Source organism: Pteronotus mesoamericanus, unplaced genomic scaffold (assembly GCF_021234165.1).
Source record: "Pteronotus mesoamericanus isolate MK-2021 breed Mesoamerican mustached bat unplaced genomic scaffold, CSHL_Meso_final scaffold_1135, whole genome shotgun sequence".
NCBI classification, from domain to species: domain Eukaryota; kingdom Metazoa; phylum Chordata; class Mammalia; order Chiroptera; family Mormoopidae; genus Pteronotus; species Pteronotus mesoamericanus.
Window position 1 is genome coordinate 1,323,463 of NW_026555300.1, and position 23,497 is coordinate 1,346,959.

A 23,497-nucleotide genomic window follows, 5' to 3' on the forward strand; every position below is an offset into this window, starting at 1 on the left:
TATCAACTTTGCTATCATTGTTTTGAACTAATAGTTCTCTAGTTTTGGCTAGTGCAAGTCCTGTCACCTTCGCTTGGGTGTGTTTTTGACATTTCCACCATTTTTTCAGCAGCTTGTTTGGTTCAATAATACTGTCTAGGCTGCTTTATTTTCCTTGCCTCAGTTACTGGAATCAGTGATTTCTCTAAGGAGCCCTAGGTTTTTAAGGTGCAGAGTTGTGTTTATTTTTTATTTATTTTTATTTTTTAAAGATTTTACTTATTCATTTTTAGAGAGTGGAGGGGAGAGAGAAAGAGAGGGAGAGAAACATCAATGTGTGGATGCAACTTACCCCCCCACCCCCACTGGGGACCTGACCTGCAAGCCAGGCATGTGCCCTGGCCTGGAGTCAAACCCATGACCCTTTGTTTCACAGGCCAGCACTCAATCCACTGAGCCACATCAGCCAGAGCTGAGTTGTTTCTAAACACAAGTCTGGCCCTGGCTGGTGTGACTCAGTGGATTGAGCGCTGGCCTGCAAACCAAAGGGTCACTGGTTCAATTCCCAGTCCACGGCACATGCTGAGGTTGCAGGCCAGGTCCTCAGTAGGGGGCAATGCAAGTAGCAACCACACATTGATGTTTCTCTCCCTCTTTTTCCTTCCCTCCCGCTCTCTCTAAAAATGAATAAATAAAATCTTAAAAAAAAAAGATAAATCAGGGTGCTAGGTGTCCCCGTTGTTACTGAAGTCATTGCTTTTAGGCTGTCTTGAGTGGACAGAACTTAGGAAACACACTGCTGTATATCTGTGTGTATATGTTTGTATGTGTACATGTACGTATATAACCATGAATCACACTGATAATTCTCATTTTAATCCAGCACTGTGGACTCATTCTAGTCTTCCCCCTTTCCATATATCTTACTCTGTTCTCCAACACTGTCAAGATTTTTCTCCAATTACTCCAAAAATATTTACTAATTTTCTCAACCCCTAGAATACACAGGAAAGAATTTCAGGGCAGCTAATCTGTACTGTTGTGAAACACTATTTTAGTTAATATTCATGTATAGTTCTTTTTGTCTGAAATATTAGAGTATAAAGTTAAAACACTGTTGAAAAGTTACTTGGGATGGTTTTCTAAGATCGCCTTGTTGTGGCTATGAATAATATATAATTAAACCAGTTATTTTCTGTTAATACTCTATTTTAGAATTTTTCAACCCATACTTGTTGATGTTCATTATTTATTTTGTGTTCAAAACAGCATAGTTCCAGATGTCAAAACTATACTGAAAGTTTTATATAGTTTTGTATAGAATTACTCAACAAAGTAATTTGTGTGATTTTTAGTTTTAGACTTTTGATAAAAATTCAACATTTGTGTTTAATGTTATAACAATGCTGCATCATAACAGAAATAGTATGAATTAGTATGTCATCGACCTATTTTTATGAATGGGGGTGATTGAGGGTGTAGAGGGAAGTAAGAGACTGACTTTCCCACTATTTCTGAAAGGGTTGAAATTTCTATTTACTATGCTCATTCATGAATGTGGAATAGGAATCAGGACAGTTCCCTTTATTTTAAAAAAGGTTAGTTATTTTATATATTTTAGGTATGCAAAATTAAAAATCACAAGTTCATCAATGGCACATTATACCACCTTGAAAAGAAACGACCTAGAACTACATTTATCAGTGTGATCAAATCTCACAAATACAATGTTGATTGAGAAATCTGATCGTAGAAAGCAAACAGTATAATACTTAATAAAATTAAGTGATAGAAACAAATAAGTTTCTTAGAGGCACATGTTTGGCAAAACTATAAAGAAAAGTCAAGGAATGTTAGACACAAAATTAGTATAGTAGTTACTTTTTTTTTTATTTCTTAATTGTTCAATTATAGTTGTCCCTATCTCCTCCCCATTACTCTCCCAGTCCTCCCCACCTAGTAGTTACTTTTTGGTATGAAGGGGTATTTTGGTCAGAGAAGGGCAAAGAAACTTCCAGCAGTGTAGATAATATTCTCTCTCAAGTCTGGTGACGGAACTGAAAGTTCAGTAAAGTTTTTTCTGTCTTACATACAGATAATAGATATTCTTTTGCATGAAATATATTACAATTTCAAAAAGTACTAGTCTGTGAATAAAAAACACGTCACTTTCTTGTGTTTTCATGGTAATTGACAAAAAGTGTATAAATTATTTGGAATTAAGGAACTGCTTATATTTGAACAGTAAGATTTCATAGTGTCTTTCCAGGGTTATTGTCTTAGGATTTCATGAGGTGTCTGACAGTAATATCAGAGCAACTTATTTTACTAATCAAATACTTAAGAAATCTACTCCATGCCGACTTTTAAACAGTAAGAATTAAATTATTTGGCTTTATTTTTGCTTCACTGAAAATTTTTGTATAACAAGTTATTAGAAACCAAGGTTTTTATTGTTTTAAAGAAATAGGTATTTTTTTCTTCCAGGTATTGCCATAATATTAGTGTAAGAAAGCCTACCTGTATAAAACCAATAATTTGCAAAGTATGCCCTCCTTTAAAATTGCATGATACAAACATTAGTTAAGGCATTGGTTGCTCTCAGTTATTTCTGACCATGTCAAAAAAGAAAAACCACTTTTTCTTGAATGTTGGTTATGATAAATTAACATTGATTCAAGTTCCTAAAAATTATATTTTTCTTTAAGCACAACGTTTTTTATTTTGAACGGATGTATTTAAAAGTAAACTGAATTGTCCCCTTCACCTTTGTTCTCTGGAGGAGTTCGTTATGAGGCTGGCGCTGTCTCATCCATAAATGTTTGATAGAATTCACAGGTGAAGCAGTGCAGGCCTGGAGTTTGTGGGTTTTGACTAGGAATTCAATATCTTAATATTGTACTATTTAGATTTTCTAGTTCTTTGTGTCAATTTTATATGTTGTGCTTTTCAAGGAACTTGTTTATTTCATCTAAATTTTTAAATATGGTGACCTAAAATTATAATATTCTTTTAATATGTTAGGATCTGTAATGATGTCCGTTTATTTGTTCCTAAGGTAATTTTGTGTTTTCTAGGGATTCATCAATTAACCTACTTACTGACTGTTGATTTTCTCTATTTCATCTATTTTCACTTTTCTTACTAGTATTTTTTATACTTCCTTTGGGTTTAATTTGAACTTTTTTTAGTTTTTTAAGGGGGGGATTAGATGTTGAGTTCACACCCTTCTCTTTTATTAAAAACTCTTAGAGGTAAAAATTTCTTTTTAAGTACTTCCTTTAGCTGCAAATTATGATATGTTTTATTTTTATTACCATTCAGTTCAAAGTATTTTCTAATTTTCCTTGAGATTTCTTCTATGGCCCATGGGTTGTTTAAAAGTATATTTAATTTTTCAAATATTTGGGCATTTTCTAGTTATTGTTACTGATTTTTAATTTGATGTGTTGTGATCATAGAATTTGCTTTTTGTGATTTCAGGCCTTTGATTTTTATTGAGACATTTTATGACTCAGCACTTGAAAAGGATTTTGTAGTGCTTTGTGTTCTTGTTGGGTGTAGTATTTTATTCATACCAATTAGGTCATTTGGTTGTATCTTTTAAGTCTCTCTATATTTTTACGGATTAATTTTTTATTAGATCATTTGATATTTTCTTGCAGATCTTGGATTCTGCATTCTGTTCATCTTCCCACTCCTTTTTTCTTTTTATATTTCAGTCTTGAGTCTTTCTGTTGGTCTGAATCCAAGTTTACTCATTTTTAATTTTGACTTTAATCTGCTGTAAACTCACCTGAGATTGTGTTTTTTATTTCTACAATTTCCATTACTTTGTTATTCTGTCTCCTGCTGACACTTCCCAGCTCTTCATATATGGCCCACCTTTTCCACAAAATCTCTTATTTTAAGTTTTTTTCATTAAACCCTTTTGCATTTTTATAATGAAGTCAACTGTCTGATAATTCCAAAATCTGGGCTTTTCTCCAGGTCTATCTTTTATGTATTTTTCTTCTTCAGTATGTATCATTATTTTCTTTTAACCTTTGCTTTTATGCCAGATATTTTATATAAACAAATAGTAGAGATTGGATCTCTATTTACCTTATAATGGTTTTAAAGATTTCTAACACCCTGTATTTTTTTAACTTCAAAAAAAAATTGTGAGGTATAATATACAGAAACCTGCAGAAAACATAAATTGTATATACCACAGTTTATCCACATTCTTTTATTGATGGACTCCTGGGTTGTTTCCAGTTTGGGGCTATCATCAATAAAGGTACTATGAACCTTCTTGTAATCTTTTTGTTGAAATATATTTTTTATTTTCTTGGGTAAATATCTAGGAGCCAAGGAGCTTTTCAGAATATATAGCCATCCCCTCCCCCTCCCAGTTTTATTAAGGTGTAATTGACATTCATTACTGTATAAGTTTAAGGCACACAGCATAATGGTTTGACTTACATATATTGTAAATTACTATAATCATTTAGTATCTATCATCTAATAGATGAAATAAAGAGAAAAAAATTCTCTTTGTGATGAGAACTCTTACAATTTACTCTATTAACAACCTTCCTGTATGTCCTACAGCAGTGTTAGCTATAATCATCATGTTGTACATCATGTCCTTAGTACTTCTATCTTATCTACTACCAGAAGTTTTGCCTTTTGACTACCTTCCTCTAATTTCCCCAACCCCCAGCCTCCACTTCTGGTAACCACAAATCTGATCTTTCCATGAGTTTAGTGTTGAGTTTGTTTTTAGGTTTCACATGGAAATGAGATCATACAGTACTTGTCTTTCTGTTTGATTTATTTTACTAGCATAATGCCCTCAAGGTCCATTTAGGTTGTAAATGGCAGGCTTTGCTCTCTCTCTCTTTTTTTATGACTAAATAATGGAATATGTAGTTTCTCAAACTGTCTTTTCAACTACCTCCCTAGCTGACTCTGTTGTGACCACACTAGAAATCAGCATATGGAAAGAAACACCACCGCCGCAGGTGGTACTCAGAGGTAGGGGACAGGAGGAGATGGGAATATGAGGGGAAAACAATTGTACAACAAAGAGTGTCCCAAGATTGCAAAGCATTTATAACCAATATGTGTTTTGTGTTTTTTTTGGCTTAGTAGCAGTGAGGGTTGAGGAGAGGGCCAAAAAGATATCCTGGATTTCTCGGAAGGTTATTTATTCAAAAGAGCCTAGAAAACAGAGAAGCCGACAGGGAACTAAACAAGTTCTCTGGAGGCTCAGGGTGAAGTGAGCTTCAGAACTTCCACTTCCTTCATTGTGTTTTAGTTCCAGACGACCGCTAGGTGGCGACTGTGTTCCGCCATGAGTTTCATTAGCTCCTGGGATGAAAAAGGGAAGGTGGGCAGCGTCGAGGTCAGCGCACGCTGGAGTTCAGCTTTTGCTTCTTTTGATCCTCCTGCTTTTTCTCTTCTAATAAGCCCAACTTTAGATAATATAACTCTGACACAAATAGGCAGCCAGGACTACAGAAGCTTTGAGTCTTCTTTAGAATAAAGGAGATGGGACATGCCCTGGCCGGGTGGTTCAGTTGGTTGAAGTTAGTCCACCTCCACCAAAAGGCTGCTGGTTCCATCCCGGTTGGGGCATATGAGGGAGGCAACCAATCAGTCTCTCTCTCTCCCCAACTTCTTCTCTCTAAATTTAATTTACCCTACAGGTAAACCCATATGTATTTAAAGGGATATATTTGCAGTTATTCTTTGCAGCATTGTTGGTAACAGCAAAAGATTAGAGATAATCTACAATGGATATTTGCCAAAAGGTCAGAGAAGCGATTAGACACAATTTAAATTTTCATTAATATGTGACTGGTCAAAGAAATTTTGTCACATCAATGGAATACAATGCAAGCATTAAAAAGAACAAGGAAGCTCTTTATGTACTGATGTGATAAGACCATTCTGTCTCATTGCTATGAATTTATTCACATTTAGCTGAAAGGATGGCTGAAGAAAGTATTGTTTTAGGTATGTGAATTTTGATGAATTTTGGCAAGGAGGGAGGGGGCAAATATTGAGTAGGAAGCTTTGAGTCTGCAACATCCTACCACTTTGTCCAATCACCATCCCTGTATGCTTCTCTCCTCAAATAGAATTAGTCCCATCCTTCCCCAGGGTGTCAGCCTGAAATTTTATTTAGGAGTTTTAGACTCAGTCAGGCCTAGAAGTGTTTCTTTGTGGTAAATGTTCCATAAACTTACAAGAATCCTCAACTTCCAGACTCCCAATATACAGTGGAGCAATGGTGATGAAGTGTCCACAGTGGAAACTTCCAGTGCAGCACAGAAAAGTGGAGAGGATGTAGCAGGCACAATTGTATTGCAATTAACCAAGGCCAGTGGGCAGGAATAGTAAGAATTCCCTGCCGTGACAGTGGAGGAGGTTTCTTAGCCACTTTGGAAGCACTGGCTCGCCTATCTAGATGATGCGCATCATCCTTTATGGCTGCTGGCTCTACCCTCTTGCATTTCTTTCTTTTTTTTTAAAATCTTATTTAAAAAACTTTTTCTTGTTTAAATTTATTGGGGTAATATTAGTTAATAGGATCATATAGGTTTCAAGTGTACATTTCTGTGATTCAAGATCTGTATATTGCACTGTGTGCCCAGCACCCAAAGTCAAACCATCTTCCATCACCATTTATTAGGCCTCCTCCACCCCCACCATCCCTATTGCATCTCTTGTTTCTTATTTTCTGTGGCCATACCTTAGAAGGGCATTAGAGGGTATACATTTCTTGGGCAGTAAAAGGCATTTCTAGCCCCAGGTGGCTCAGTTAGTTGAAGCATCGCCCCGTACACCAAAAAGTTGCAAGTCGATCCATGGTCAGGGCACATACCTAGGTTGTGGGTTTGATCCCTGCTTGGGGTACAATGTTTCTCTCTCACCTTGATGTTTCTCTCTCTCTCCCCCCTGCTTCCTCTCTCTCTAAAATCAATAAACAAATCCTCAGGTGAGGGTTTAAAAAAAAATTTCTAGGAATCAAGAATGCAGGTAAAATGGATAAACTGCTCTGCATTGGAAATGCAAAAATTTTAGGGATGACATGAAGGAAAGGAAAAGGCTGACTGAGTAAGACAGTGGATAAGTGAAAGATTTTTGAAAAATTAAATGTACTGGGGTAAAATAGGTTAATAACACATAGCTTTCAGGTACACAATTCTGTAATACATCATCTGTATATTGTGTTGTGTGCCTACCACCCAAAGCCTAGTCTCCATGGTTAAGGATTTTTGATAACAAGATTACCTAACATGTGTTTTGAGGGTTTTTTCCCAATAAGTCAGCAAAGTGTGTTACACAATAAAGGACAATTTATGAGTAATTATTTGTAGAAAGCACAGAAAAAGGCTGAGTATTGTGGGTTGATTTATTTGAAAACAAAATCGTAAGTCAACAACCAGAGTGCTTTCTTTGAAATAGAAAGTCAAAATCTTAGGTGTTTATGAAAATATAAACCACATGAAGATTTGTAAAAAGTGTAGACATGGGGCTGAGAGTTCACTGGACATGGCTCAACACATGATATAAGGGTCAGAGATAATTTTAATTAAACCTCAAAGGTTCTCACTTGACACATGTGTGATACTATGTTTATTGATTGATTAAGTCAATAACTATTTATTGAGTGTCTGTCACATGCCAACCACTATTTTACGCATATGGTATCAGGATCTGTTAGAGAACAGGACAGGCCAAACCCAGCCCTCAGATAGCTTACGTTTTCATTATGTAAAGGAAATCATACCAAGTGCTGTAAATAGTGATTATATGGTTTCATGCCAATGAATTCAATAGTTTGTATGAAATGCTAAATTTCTTAAAAGTCACAGTTTATCAAAACTGACAAATCAAAAATCTGAAGAGTCTAATAACTAATAAAGAAATAGAACCTGTTATAAAAAGCCTTCCTGTAAAGAAAACCCAAGACCTAGAGGGCTTCACTGGTGAATTTCTGTAAACATTTATAACACATATAACACCAGAGAATAGGATCAGAGAAATCATTTCCCAGCACTTTTTAGAAGGCCATTATATGTTTGATGTAAAACCACACATGGAAATTAGAAGAATGTAAAAGAACAGATCAATCTTTACCTAAACATATATTCAGGAATTCCAAACCAATCTAGTGATATTAGAAATATGTATAATACATCATAACCAAGTGTAGTTTACTCTAGGAATACATGGGTAGTCAAACATTAAAAATCAAAGACAATTTATAATGATGCAAATGAAAGGATAAATATAATACAATCATCTTAATATGCTCAGAAATAATTTCACACAATGCAATAGCTATGCATGATTTAAAAAGGAAGAAACTCTTTAGTTAGCTGGGAGTAGAAAAAACTTCCATAGTCTGATAAAAACAAAAAAACAATTTACAAAAGCTGCAGCAAATATCTTACTACATGAAGAAATCCCATTTTCCCCATAATATACTCTTTCATCTAAGCATTCCAGATTCCCCATCATTCTTCTCTCCTGTTGTACTCTCTACTAACTCTATTTACCTCAGGGTATAGGCTAAAGTTCTAAAACCAGAACGGACACAATTATATCCTTACATCCATTTTCTTTCTCACCATTCAGAGGGCAACATAGTAGTTTTCATGATGAGTGGCCCAGTATGATCCAAAGTATGATGAAGCTGGAACTGGGAGCAGGGTAGGAATAGGCAGAGTTTGAAAATGTTCCCCACCACCTCTTATATTGCCTGTAACTCGGCCTCTTGTAGGAGCCAAAGCAGACTTGGTGGTTTTGTCACTGGTTAGGGCAGAGTCTTTGGTTGGGGCAGAATCTTCACTCAGGGCCCTCTCCAGACTGGCTGGCAGGGACTGGATCAGGTTCTCTCAGAAGCCTTGGCCCACGAAGACGTACAGCATTGCGTTGAGGCAGCTGTTGAAGAATGCCAGGGAGCTTGCTGGGTGTACCAAGATATCAAGGATTTGGTACTTACCCTCAAAAAAATCTCTTGGACCCAAACTGTACTCAGAAGGGCATTCAGTTGAAAGGGAAACCAGCAAATAAAGAAGGATGCCACAACAGCAGTGAGGATCCGTAAGGGACGGCTGGAGTTCATCATGCCTTTTTTTTGGATTTTGGCAGCAATGACCGCATAGCAGATAGCTATGATGGACATTGGCATGGTGAAGCCAACAATAAACCGGATGATCCCTCTGGCTGTCAGCACAGTGATAGCCACCTTCACAATCTCTTCAAGGGTGTCACCCCAGGGTGCAAAGTTGAACGTACAGTATGTATTCCCTCTTCCATCCCTTATTGTAGTCGTGAAGAGGATAATTTGCGAGGTAAGGGCTACTGCAAGAATCCAGGGCACAACGATTACTTTTGTAGCCAGGCTGACAGTGCGGTGGTTCTGGGCCCAGACTGGATGCCGGACACAAATACAGCGGTCCAGAGCAATGAAGGCAATGAGGAAGACACTTCCAAACAGGTTGATGTCCACGATGATGTTAATTAACTTGCACAGGAACCAACCAAAAGGCCACTGTTCTTTCATGGCCATTGAGACCATGAGGAAGGGTAGAGTGGCAATGAAAGAGAAGTCGACTAAGGCCAGGTTCAGGTAACACACGGTGGTGACTGTGCGTGCCATCCGGAATCCAGCCACCCAGATCACAAGCCCGTTGCCCAGGATGCCTACTGTTTCCAGGTTCTCATAAGAATAAGTTGACCTTTCCCTGGCTGGTGTGGCTCAGGGGATAGAGCGCCAGTCTGCAAACCGAGAGGTTGCCTGATCTCATCAAGTGATGCCTGGGTGGGCCAGGGCCCTGTTGAGGTACAGAAGGAAACTGATTAATGTTCCCTGTGCACTTCGATGTTTCTCCATCCCTTCCCTTCTCTCTAAAAACAATTTAAGGAGGATAAAGGTGATCCCATGAACCACCAATGAAGTGATTTGGAGAGGAAAGAGCAGAGGAGACTCAAAGAGTGCCTCATGAGATGCATTCTGAGAGATGAAGGAGTTGTTTTCCATATTGTTGTCCACACCTGAAACATTTTAGCAACAAGAATCTGTCAGCTGTGAAACCATGCTATACCATTTCTGTTCAGACCAACATCAGCATCCACTAGATCTAGCTTCCTCGCCGAACGGGATAGCCACTCTACTGAACCTTGTGGTCAGTCACTATGCGTTTGGCAAACTATGGCTAGTCCTCTGAGAAAAGACAGCTGTCCATACTTCCATAATTATTAATGTGCATTCCACCTATTGGGCTGTTTACTTAACCAAGAGGGTTACAAGACTCCTGTCCACCAGCGGGATCCTGAGCTGAGGGTGTGCAAACACCAGCAAATGGATGGGAAGCACCTTCAACAGAGGGAGGGAGGGACGAGATCAGAGTCAGTAGGTTCACATCTCCTTCCGCCCACGACTCGATGCATAGATGCTGGCCATCTCTGCCACCTCTGCCGGCCTCAGGTTCTCACAGGATCCTGCCCAGCTCCTGTCCTTTCCCTCTGTGAGAACCCTTGACCGATTGTGCTGTTTGTCTCACCGCACGCCTCTCACGTGGCCCTTGGGGAGTGCATGTATGTCTGTGTTGCTGGTCTCAGAGTGTGGGTTAGGTATATACTTAAAGAGCATCCTGAACGGTTACCGGTAATATGAAGGACTATGTTACACCTCGTTGTGTCTGTGCTGCGGCAGGTCTGCAAAGGGGACCCTTTTCTACATTCAGCCCTCTGTTTTTCATTGTGTCTGTGTGATGGCTCTGTTTGGGATGCAAAGAATTTTCATCCATTGTAGAGCTGTAGTGTCTGTGGCATAAAGAAACAAGATGAGTCGAGGTAGTCAATATTTGTGTGGTTATCATGAGAGACCGTGCATTAATTTTAAGCATGGGTCCAGTTACATATGCCTGCATTCGGTTTGACCTACATACAGCTGAGGAATGTCTACTGTTTCCAGGTTCTCATAAGAATAAGTTGACCTTTCCCTGGCTGGTGTGGCTCAGGGGATTGAGCGCCAGTCTGCAAACCGAGAGGTTGCCTGTTGGATTCTCAGTCAGAGTGCATGCCTGGGTTGTGGGCCAGGGCCCTGGTTGGAGGTGAGCAGAAGGAAACTGATCAATGTTCCTTGTGCACTTCGATGTTTCTCCATCCCTTCCCTTCTCTCTAAAAACAATTTAAGTAAAATCTTTAAAAAACGAATAATTTTTCATTCTGAGCCAATATAAGACCTGCAGAAGTCACAAAGGAAGTAAGTGGTAAAGGAAAGACTTCAATCCAGCTTCATACAGGACTGATTCTTGGTAGTGGGGCACTGTCTTGTACGTTGTAGGGTGTCCTGAAGCATTCCTGGCCTCCATCTGCTGCATGCCCTTACCAGCATCCTTCTGTTGTGACAACCAAAAGTCTCTACGAACTCTGTGAAGTGTCCCATGGGGGAAAGGTACCCAGTTGAGAGTCACTGTTGTGGTGTGGAGTGCTGGGCTCAGGAGTTAGGCCAATCTGTATTCTAATCTCCTCACTGACACCGGCCCAGTGATAGCGATATGGCTTTGAATTTCAGCGTCCTCCTCTACAGAATGACGTGACGTGGGGTGAACGCTGGTTGTTAGGTGAGAGTTAGATGAAGATAGACTTGGAAGTCTTTTAGGCTGAACGGGCTGCCTTTAAGACATGGGAACTCTCGGTGCTCCCCGGGCTCTGTCCTGTGTCCTGGGAGTCAGTCCTGGTTTATACAGTGTGGAAGCTCAAGTTCAGGTCAAGAGCAACTCTTATGACAATCATCCCTACCACTTATGAACGTTTCGTATGTGCCAAGAGCTCGTCTTTGAAGCCTCATCGCAACTCTACTCTTACGGCTCTTGAGAACTGCATGTGTGAAAATACGTAAAGCACTAGGCATTCTCTGTGAAATTGTATATATGGATGATGTCAGTTCTAATTAATATAACCATTGTGCAGATGAGGACGCGAAGACTTAAACTGGTTACATTAATTGCTTAAAGCCCCCAGTTAGACAGAGGTAGGGCCCACATTTGAGCTCGGCTAGGTGGATTCCACCAGGAAAGTGCTCTTAACTTTCTCCCACCCAAAACTTCCTCAGCAGGGGCAGGTTCTCTCTACCCACCCAGTCAGCACCCTACAGGGACCTCAGGAGGTATGATGAGCTCGGTGAGCTCTAAATTACGGGTTTAAACGTGTTAACACAACAAGGAAGGATGATTGTGCAGTCACAGGTGGGGAAAGGCCAGGGAGGCAAAGTTGTGAAATTGGGGGCCCAATCTCTCAGTGCAGGGTTGGGGAGAACCTGTGTGCCCCAGGTGGTACTCGGATGGATTAGGATGCCTGCAATTTGGTGACTCACAAAAGGTGCCGGTCACGGTACAATTTACCATCTCCAATGACAACATCTGGGTTTTGATAAATATCATCATCCATGGTCCTGGCAGAGAAAGTGACCTGCCCCGTGTCGCAATTACTAAGGCTGCAACTGGATTTACACACCAGATTTCACAGCGAACCTCCACAGTGTACTGCTATTTTACTCCCTTTCTTCACGATGTTCACATTTTCATGCTTTCAAGCAATTGTTTCAGTTCTGCTTTCTCCTCCAAATTCTTAACCTCCTCCCCATTCCTGCTCTCAGCCGATGCCCCTATCTCATATTTTAATGAGGAAATAGTAATAATTGTGTGTGAACCTTGTAACTTTCTCTCTGCCCTGCCCTCCCATTTCTCTGCACCTGTTACGGTGAACCCAGAGTCCTTGGTCCTTCCCCCGTCACGTTTGCTCTGGATCCCTCTCTCCCTCACCTTCCCAAGAATTTTTCTCCTGTGGGATCACTTTTCTTTTCTGCCAAAGCACCCCCAGGATTGTCTTTCTACTAGAGGATCCTGTCACACAGACATGATCATCTCCCCTCCCTTCACAAGGAAACCGTCCTGGGCCCATGTTCCTTTTCAGCTTCAGCTGCATTCTCGCAAGGAAATTCTCTCAGCGAAGGGGATTCACAGCAAAAGCTAGAAGGCATTGTCTCCACCTGTCACCTCACCTTTTCTCCTAAACGCAGTGCAGGCTGACGTGGGTCCTGAGCACCCAATGGGCTGTGCTCCCCTAAAGGACACAGATAGCCTCTACGTCGCTGCTCCAGGGTGCCTTTTCCGTTCTTACCGCAGTTCAGTGACGTCGGGCCTGTAAACCTCTTCCTTTCTCTAGAAACATTTTATTCTGCCTTTAGATGATAAAATGTACGCACAGTAGGCTCTTGGTTGTCATTGGAGCTCTGTAGTCCTCCTCATCTCATTGCAGTTTCTCTCCCCAACCTAGCATTACCTAAACCAAACTCTTAATTAATTTTCCCTCCCTCCCAGCTCTGCCACTCTCAATATTCTGTGCCTGTTTGGAACTTAGCCCTCCGTTGTCAGATTCCCAAAGTCCAGCTCATCCTTGAATTCCCTTTCCGTGACCATCGAATCCAAGTGCATTGCGGTACCGCGAACGTGACTGAGTCCACACATGGAGTAATTTTTATCCCCACCACTCCTGTCCGTGGTCCTTGTCTGGCTGCTTATTTGCAGTCACCTTGCAAATAGCTCATTCCTGCCACTGATGCTGCCCCCATCCCGATCCATTGTCCAGACATAAGCCAAACGATGATTTAGAAACACTAATCGTACCATGGCATCACCCTGCTCAACACCTTCCAGTGGCTTCCCAGCTCCTCCCCGAGCTTACCAAGCCCTCCTGGATCTGCCCTGCATGCCCCTCCAACTCACACATTCAATGTCCTCTCACACACTGTGATGGATCCACACCGGATTCTTTCAGTTCCTTGAACGGGCCAACCTCATTGCCACCTGAGGGCTTTTGCATCTCTGTTCCTTTGCCTAGTCTGCTGTTCCTTTCAAGCTTCCCACGGCTGGTTCTTTCGGAATATTCCTGTCTCAGCCTAGATACTATACCCTCAGAGAGGCCGTAGCTGCCACTCGGGAAGAGCCCATGTCACCAGGTGCTGTTCTTGCTTATTTGTTCATTCGTTTGTTTTATTCTACGTCCCCTCCACATTAGTCTGTAAGCCACAGAAGACTACGTCGTCTTTACAGTGCTCTATCCTCATAGTACAGTATCCTCATAGTAATACTGACCACTAGAGCCACGAATATGAGCCTCACCTGTGACTTACGATTTATAAAGTGTAAGAAATTAATTTTGATAAAATACTACTTAACTTTAATAATGTATTTTATTTAAGTCAAGAAATAAAGAATATCATTTGCACATAACCCACCTAAGAATTCTCAGTGAGATGTTTTAGCATTCTTTTTTCACTCTGTCTTTGAATATTCTAAATATACTTCTGACTATAGCACCTCTGAGGTCAGACTCGCAAGAGCTCAGTAACCATATGTGGCAAGTGGGTTCTTATTGCCCGGCCCAGCTCGAGAGCTCAGGAGATTTCTGCCACATAGGAGATGATCAAGTGATCATTTTAAAATTGCCAGGCTTGGAACTTACCACCAGCTGAGATCCTGTTCCTGTGGCCAGTTCCTGGCTTCCTCTGAAGTAGCTCAGGCTGGAAGGGCTTCAGCAGATGCTTTATGAAGGCCAAGGGGGAGGGGCCATGGGACTCAACCAATCAAGGGAGTCAGAGCTTCTCACAGTTTCCATGAAACACTCTGGATCTGTGGTCAGCTTACTCTTTTTAGAACCTTGGTGTCTGAAGATTTCCCTCACCTCCCACCTTCTGTTGGAGACAGGAGCTGTGTCCTCCAAATTGCAAGGGTCAAGGGCGCTGGGTACCCAGGCCCTTTCTCCTTCTGAGATCCAGGATAATGAGAGAAGCAATTACTGAGGTGAGAGGATTTGGAGGCGAGCAATGACAAGCAGATCATGGCTGAAAAAAGACTTGTTTCTGCACTGAAACAACACTTCATGACACTATATGTATGTTTGTTATACACCAAGACATCTTCCGATTCTCTGTGGGCCTGACCTGGGTGTTCTGCCATTCAGTTCAATCTGACACTGTCTATCTGGAGACATGGTCAGCTCCCACGAGGTAAAGGTCTCAGTGCTCCAATGCCACCTCCCCCCACTTCAGATGCCGTTTGGGGGGCCCGGCTTGTCAACTGTAGTCTGACCAGCTGTGAATCAGAGGTTCCCCTGGCACCCTCCTCAAGTAGGATGATTTGCTGGCATTACTCACAGAACCCAGGAAGGAATTTAATGAATTCTCACAGTTCATCATTAAGAATACAACTCACCCTGGCTTGCATGGCTCAGTGGGTTGAGTGCCCGCATGAGAACCTAAAAGCCACTGGTTCGAATTCCAGTCAGGGCACATGCCTGGGTTGCGGGCCAGGGTACGGGATGGGGCCGTGGGGGAGGCTGATTTATTATTTTATGTTCATTTTTCCCAAATGTAGCTGGATGTCATGTTACACGTTAGATGACAATGTGTGACTGGTCATTTGCAGAAACCAAGAAAAAAGGCTGAGTGCTATTGCAGATTGATTTATTCAAAACAAACCATCAGTCAACAGTTAGCTGGCGTATTGTATTTGAAACAGAAAGTCAGAACTGAGGTGTCCCTAAACATATAAACCAGATGCAGATTTGTAAATTTTGAGACTAGTACTGGGGGTTCAATAAGCACAGCCCACTTCATGATTAGTTCAGAGTTCATTTTATGTAGACATTAAAGGTTTTCAATTGACACCTGCGTGATACTATGTTTCATTGATCCATAAGTTCAGTAACTGCTTATCGAGTGTGTGTCACATGCCAGGCACTATTTTGCACATAGAGAATCAGGATCATTCATGAACAATAAAGGCCAAACCCGGCCTCGTACAGATTCCATTCTGAGTATGTAAAGATAGCTGTACCAAGAACTGTATACAGCTATCACACTCTTTCACACCAATGTGTTTGAGAGTTTAGATAAAATGGCTAAATTCCTTGAAAGCCACCGGTTACCAAAACTGACAGAAGAGGAAATAGGAAGTCTGAATAGTCTGACAATTATTAAAGAAACCGAATCCTTTTAGAAGTGTTCTTGTAAAGAAAGCCCAACGCCCACTGGCTTCACTGGTGAAATTCTCCAAACATTTATAAAAGGTATAACACCAGAGAATGGAATTGGAGGGCTCACTTCCCAGCTCTCTTCACATCTTTTGATGTAAAACTTGACACAGGTAGTAGAGGAAAGAAAGAGAACACACCCATTCTTAGATAAATACAGATGGAGAAATTCAAAACCAATCTAGTGAGATGAATTAGAAGTACATGAAACACATCATGAACCAGTGTGTTTTATTCTAGGAATACAATGGTAGTTTAACATTCCAGAAAGAATACAATTCATGATGATGTATATAAAATGATAAAAATAATATGATCTTCTTACTATAAGCAGAACGTGCATTTGATACAATCCCGTAGCTATCTGTGATTAAGAAGGGAAGAAAACGTAGTAAATTAGGAAAGAAACTTCCATGGGCATATAAAACAATCTACAGCAAACATCTTACTTCATGGTGAAATACCAACATTTCCCCCTTAGTATACTCTCCCATCTAAACTTTAGGATTCCCCATCACTGTTTCTTCTCTTGTACTCTTCCCAACCTCCACTCATCCCAGGGTATGTGGGCCGAGGTGCCAAAGGCAGAAATGACACCAGTAGTACCGTGGGGTCTGTTTCTTCCCCGTAAATCAGGGGTACCCTAGTATTTTTTATGATGAGCAGTTCAGCGTGAAGAAGAAACTGCTCGCTGATGTGACCGCAGCCAGGTTGTGTAGCTAGATCCAGGTAGATTCAGGCCAGAACGAAGACTGCTTCCCCTAAATCCCCTCAGAGACCTGCCGGCCCATGCCCTGTGCCCCTGACGCGCTGGTTCCTGGACTGGGACCTCACAGAGGCCTGGACAAATGTAAGGCAGTGTCTCCTTACTGAGGTGGGTCATTCCCCAGTACCCCCATCCGTCCTGCACTGTCCTATAAACTCCTGAGTGGCTTCCATGTGGCACGGAAGATACCCGTGTCATGTAGCTACTGTCCAATCTGAGGCTTGTGTGTACATTCCCTTAACAAACTCTGAATGTAATGATGGGGCCCTCAGCCTCTTTGGAGGGTCTTCTGGCCAAAGAAAATTTACCTAACACTCAGTATGTCCCAAGGTAAGATGAAGCTGGAACGGGGAGCAGGGCAGGTGTAGGCAGGACTCAAAACTGCTACGAATCACCTCACAACTCCTGCTCCTCGACCTCTATAGAGGCTGAAGCAGGTCTGGTGTTTGCATCACTGGTTGGAGCAGAGTCTTCAGTCAGGGCCCTCTCCAGACTGGCCGGCAGGGACTGGATCAGCTTCTCTCGGAAGTCTTGGCCCACGAAGACGTAGAGCATTGGGTTGAGGCAGCTGTTGAAGAATGCCAAGGACCTCACTGGGAATATCAAGAGAGTAATGATTTTGTATTTACCCTCCAACATTACCTCTCTGAGCCAAACAGTTCTCAGAAGCGCATTCAGTTGGAAAGGGAACCAGCAAATAAAGAAGGACGCCACAACAGCAGTGAGGATCCGTAAGGGACGGCTGGAGTTCATCATGCCTTTTTTTTGGATTTTGGCAGCAATGACCGCATAGCAGATAGCTATGATGGACATTGGCATGGTGAAGCCAACAATAAACCGGATGATCCCTCTGGCTGTCAGCACAGTGATAGCCACCTTCACAATCTCTTCAGGGGTGTCACCCCAGGGTGCAAAGTTGAACGTACAGTATGTATTCCCTCTTCCATCCCTTACTGTAGTCATGAAGAGGATAATTTGCGAGGTAAGGGCTACTGCAAGAATCCAGGGCACAACGATTACTTTTGTAGCCAGGCTGACAGTGCGGTGGTTCTGGGCCCAGACTGGATGCCGGACACAAATACAGCGGTCCAGAGCAATGAAGGCAATGAGGAAGACACTTCCAAACAGGTTGATATCCATGATGATGTAAACTAACTTGCACAGGAACCAACCAAAAGGCCACTGTTCTTTCATGGCCATTGAGACCATGAGGAAGGGTAGAGTGGCAATGAAAGAGAAGTCGGCTAAGGCCAGGTTCAGGTAACACACGGTGGTGACTGTGCGTGCCATCCGAAATCCAGCCACCCAGATCACAAGCCCGTTGCCCAGGATGCCGAGGACAAAGGTGATCCCATGAACCACCAATGAAGTGATTTGGAGAGGAAAGAGCAGAGGAGACTCAAAGAGTGCCTGATGAGATGCATTCTGAGAGATGAAGGAGTTGTTTTCCATCTTGTTGTCCACACCTGAAACATTTTAGCAACAAGAATCTGTCAGCTGTGAAACCATGCTATACCATTTCTGTTCAGACCAACATCAGCATCCACTAGATCTAGCTTCCTCGCCGAACGGGATAGCCACTCTACTGAACCTTGTGGTCAGTCACTATGCGTTTGGCAAACTATGGCTAGTCCTCTGAGAAAAGACAGCTGTCCATACTTCCATAATTATTAATGTGCATTCCACCTATTGGGCTGACTACTTAACCAAGAGGGTTACAAGACTCCTGTCCACCAGCGGGATCCTGAGCTGAGGGTGTGCAAACACCAGCAAATGGATGGGAAGCACCTTCAACAGAGGGAGGGAGGGACGAGATCAGAGTCAGTAGGTTCACATCTCCTTCCGCCCACGACTCGATGCATAGATGCTGGCCATCTCTGCCACCTCTGCCGGCCTCAGGTTCTCACAGGATCCTGCCCAGCTCCTGTCCTTTCCCTCTGTGAGAACCCTTGACCGATTGTGCTGTTTGTCTCACCGCACGCCTCTCACGTGGCCCTTGGGGAGTGCATGTATGTCTGTGTTGCTGGTCTCAGAGTGTGGGTTAGGTATATACTTAAAGAGCATCCTGAACGGTTACCGGTAATATGAAGGACTATGTTACACCTCGTTGTGTCTGTGCTGCGGCAGGTCTGCAAAGGGGACCCTTTTCTACATTCAGCCCTCTGTTTTTCATTGTGTCTGTGTGATGGCTCTGTTTGGGATGCAAAGAATTTTCATCCATTGTAGAGCTGTAGTGTCTGTGGCATAAAGAAACAAGATGAGTCGAGGTAGTCAATATTTGTGTGGTTATCATGAGAGACCGTGCATTAATTTTAAGCATGGGTCCAGTTACATATGCCTGCATTCGGTTTGACCTACATACAGCTGAGGAATGTCTACTGTTTCCAGGTTCTCATAAGAATAAGTTGACCTTTCCCTGGCTGGTGTGGCTCAGGGGATTGAGCGCCAGTCTGCAAACCGAGAGGTTGCCTGTTGGATTCTCAGTCAGAGTGCATGCCTGGGTTGTGGGCCAGGGCCCTGGTTGGAGGTGAGCAGAAGGAAACTGATCAATGTTCCTTGTGCACTTCGATGTTTCTCCATCCCTTCCCTTCTCTCTAAAAACAATTTAAGTAAAATCTTTAAAAAAAGAATAATTTTTCATTCTGAGCCAATATAAGACCTGCAGAAGTCACAAAGGAAGTAAGTGGTAAAGGAAAGACTTCAATCCAGCTTCATACAGGACTGATTCTTGGTAGTGGGGCACTGTCTTGTACGTTGTAGGGTGTCCTGAAGCATTCCTGGCCTCCATCTGCTGCATGCCCTTACCAGCATCCTTCTGTTGTGACAACCAAAAGTCTCTACGAACTCTGTGAAGTGTCCCATGGGGGAAAGGTACCCAGTTGAGAGTCACTGTTGTGGTGTGGAGTGCTGGGCTCAGGAGTTAGGCCAATCTGTATTCTAATCTCCTCACTGACACCGGCCCAGTGATAGCGATATGGCTTTGAATTTCAGCGTCCTCCTCTACAGAATGACGTGACGTGGGGTGAACGCTGGTTGTTAGGTGAGAGTTAGATGAAGATAGACTTGGAAGTCTTTTAGGCTGAACGGGCTGCCTTTAAGACATGGGAACTCTCGGTGCTCCCCGGGCTCTGTCCTGTGTCCTGGGAGTCAGTCCTGGTTTATACAGTGTGGAAGCTCAAGTTCAGGTCAAGAGCAACTCTTATGACAATCATCCCTACCACTTATGAACGTTTCGTATGTGCCAAGAGCTCGTCTTTGAAGCCTCATCGCAACTCTACTCTTACGGCTCTTGAGAACTGCATGTGTGAAAATACGTAAAGCACTAGGCATTCTCTGTGAAATTGTATATATGGATGATGTCAGTTCTAATTAATATAACCATTGTGCAGATGAGGACGCGAAGACTTAAACTGGTTACATTAATTGCTTAAAGCCCCCAGTTAGACAGAGGTAGGGCCCACATTTGAGCTCGGCTAGGTGGATTCCACCAGGAAAGTGCTCTTAACTTTCTCCCACCCAAAACTTCCTCAGCAGGGGCAGGTTCTCTCTACCCACCCACTCAGCACCCTACAGGGACCTCAGGAGGTATGATGAGCTCGGTGAGCTCTAAATTACGGGTTTAAACGTGTTAACACAACAAGGAAGGATGATTGTGCAGTCACAGGTGGGGAAAGGCCAGGGAGGCAAAGTTGTGAAATTGGGGGCCCAATCTCTCAGTGCAGGGTTGGGGAGAACCTGTGTGCCCCAGGTGGTACTCGGATGGATTAGGATGCCTGCAATTTGGTGACTCACAAAAGGTGCCGGTCACGGTACAATTTACCATCTCCAATGACAACATCTGGGTTTTGATAAATATCATCATCCATGGTCCTGGCAGAGAAAGTGACCTGCCCCGTGTCGCAATTACTAAGGCTGCAACTGGATTTACACCACAGATTTCACAGCGAACCTCCACAGTGTACTGCTATTTTACTCCCTTTCTTCACGATGTTCACATTTTCATGCTTTCAAGCAATTGTTTCAGTTCTGCTTTCTCCTCCAAATTCTTAACCTCCTCCCCATTCCTGCTCTCAGCCGATGCCCCTATCTCATATTTTAATGAGGAAATAGTAATAATTGTGTGTGAACCTTGTAACTTTCTCTCTGCCCTGCCCTCCCATTTCTCTGCACCTGTTACGGTGAACCCAGAGTCCTTGGTCCTTCCCCCGTCACGTTTGCTCTGGATCCCTCTCTCCCTCACCTTCCCAAGAATTTTTCTCCTGTGGGATCACTTTTCTTTTCTGCCAAAGCACCCCCAGGATTGTCTTTCTACTAGAGGATCCTGTCACACAGACATGATCATCTCCCCTCCCTTCACAAGGAAACCGTCCTGGGCCCATGTTCCTTTTCAGCTTCAGCTGCATTCTCGCAAGGAAATTCTCTCAGCGAAGGGGATTCACAGCAAAAGCTAGAAGGCATTGTCTCCACCTGTCACCTCACCTTTTCTCCTAAACGCAGTGCAGGCTGACGTGGGTCCTGAGCACCCAATGGGCTGTGCTCCCCTAAAGGACACAGATAGCCTCTACGTCGCTGCTCCAGGGTGCCTTTTCCGTTCTTACCGCAGTTCAGTGACGTCGGGCCTGTAAACCTCTTCCTTTCTCTAGAAACATTTTATTCTGCCTTTAGATGATAAAATGTACGCACAGTAGGCTCTTGGTTGTCATTGGAGCTCTGTAGTCCTCCTCATCTCATTGCAGTTTCTCTCCCCAACCTAGCATTACCTAAACCAAACTCTTAATTAATTTTCCCTCCCTCCCAGCTCTGCCACTCTCAATATTCTGTGCCTGTTTGGAACTTAGCCCTCCGTTGTCAGATTCCCAAGTCCAGCTCATCCTTGAATTCCCTTTCCGTGACCATCGAATCCAAGTGCATTGCGGTACCGCGAACGTGACTGAGTCCACACATGGAGTAATTTTTATCACCACCACTCCTGTCCGTGGTCCTTGTCTGGCTGCTTATTTGCAGTCACCTTGCAAATAGCTCATTCCTGCCACTGATGCTGCCCCCATCCCGATCCATTGTCCAGACATAAGCCAAACGATGATTTAGAAACACTAATCGTACCATGGCATCACCCTGCTCAACACCTTCCAGTGGCTTCCCAGCTCCTCCCCGAGCTTACCAAGCCCTCCTGGATCTGCCCTGCATGCCCCTCCAACTCACACATTCAATGTCCTCTCACACACTGTGATGGATCCACACCGGATTCTTTCAGTTCCTTGAACGGGCCAACCTCATTGCCACCTGAGGGCTTTTGCATCTCTGTTCCTTTGCCTAGTCTGCTGTTCCTTTCAAGCTTCCCACGGCTGGTTCTTTCGGAATATTCCTGTCTCAGCCTAGATACTATACCCTCAGAGAGGCCGTAGCTGCCACTCGGGAAGAGCCCATGTCACCAGGTGCTGTTCTTGCTTATTTGTTCATTCGTTTGTTTTATTCTACGTCCCCTCCACATTAGTCTGTAAGCCACAGAAGACTACGTCGTCTTTACAGTGCTCTATCCTCATAGTACAGTATCCTCATAGTAATACTGACCACTAGAGCCACGAATATGAGCCTCACCTGTGACTTACGATTTATAAAGTGTAAGAAATTAATTTTGATAAAATACTACTTAACTTTAATAATGTATTTTATTTAAGTCAAGAAATAAAGAATATCATTTGCACATAACCCACCTAAGAATTCTCAGTGAGATGTTTTAGCATTCTTTTTTCACTCTGTCTTTGAATATTCTAAATATACTTCTGACTATAGCACCTCTGAGGTCAGACTCGCAAGAGCTCAGTAACCATATGTGGCAAGTGGGTTCTTATTGCCCGGCCCAGCTCGAGAGCTCAGGAGATTTCTGCCACATAGGAGATGATCAAGTGATCATTTTAAAATTGCCAGGCTTGGAACTTACCACCAGCTGAGATCCTGTTCCTGTGGCCAGTTCCTGGCTTCCTCTGAAGTAGCTCAGGCTGGAAGGGCTTCAGCAGATGCTTTATGAAGGCCAAGGGGGGAGGGGCCATGGGACTCAACCAATCAAGGGAGTCAGAGCTTCTCACAGTTTCCATGAAACACTCTGGATCTGTGGTCAGCTTACTCTTTTTAGAACCTTGGTGTCTGAAGATTTCCCTCACCTCCCACCTTCTGTTGGAGACAGGAGCTGTGTCCTCCAAATTGCAAGGGTCAAGGGCGCTGGGTACCCAGGCCCTTTCTCCTTCTGAGATCCAGGATAATGAGAGAAGCAATTACTGAGGTGAGAGGATTTGGAGGCGAGCAATGACAAGCAGATCATGGCTGAAAAAAGACTTGTTTCTGCACTGAAACAACACTTCATGACACTATATGTATGTTTGTTATACACCAAGACATCTTCCGATTCTCTGTGGGCCTGACCTGGGTGTTCTGCCATTCAGTTCAATCTGACACTGTCTATCTGGAGACATGGTCAGCTCCCACGAGGTAAAGGTCTCAGTGCTCCAATGCCACCTCCCCCCACTTCAGATGCCGTTTGGGGGGCCCGGCTTGTCAACTGTAGTCTGACCAGCTGTGAATCAGAGGTTCCCCTGGCACCCTCCTCAAGTAGGATGATTTGCTGGCATTACTCACAGAACCCAGGAAGGA

At 42.9% G+C, this 23,497-nt stretch overlaps 2 protein-coding genes across 2 annotated transcripts; both read right to left on the reverse strand.

Annotated features, from left to right (window-relative positions):
- Positions 1-8,731: 8,731 nt before the first annotated feature.
- LOC129081590 (N-formyl peptide receptor 2-like) lies at positions 8,732-10,024 on the reverse strand. Its single transcript, XM_054587260.1, is given in 4 exon segments — positions 8,732-8,758; positions 8,760-8,986; positions 8,989-9,690; positions 9,910-10,024. Coding segments are annotated over 4 exon segments (1,071 nt in total).
- A 7,221-nt stretch (positions 10,025-17,245) lies between these two features.
- On the reverse strand, positions 17,246-22,839 carry FPR2 (formyl peptide receptor 2). Its single transcript, XM_054587284.1, has 2 exons — positions 22,791-22,839; positions 17,246-18,315 (listed from the first exon to the last, which is right to left on the reverse strand). Exon 2 carries the CDS (start codon positions 18,299-18,301, stop codon positions 17,246-17,248), a length of 1,056 nt encoding a protein of 351 aa, XP_054443259.1. The 5' UTR covers positions 18,302-18,315; positions 22,791-22,839.
- Between the last annotated feature and the right edge of the window lie 658 nt (positions 22,840-23,497).

Coding starts and splice junctions, on each gene's coding strand:
- FPR2 (XM_054587284.1), bottom strand. CDS start 18,301: ATGGAAAACAACTCCTTCATCTCTCAGAATGCATCTCATCAGGCACTC.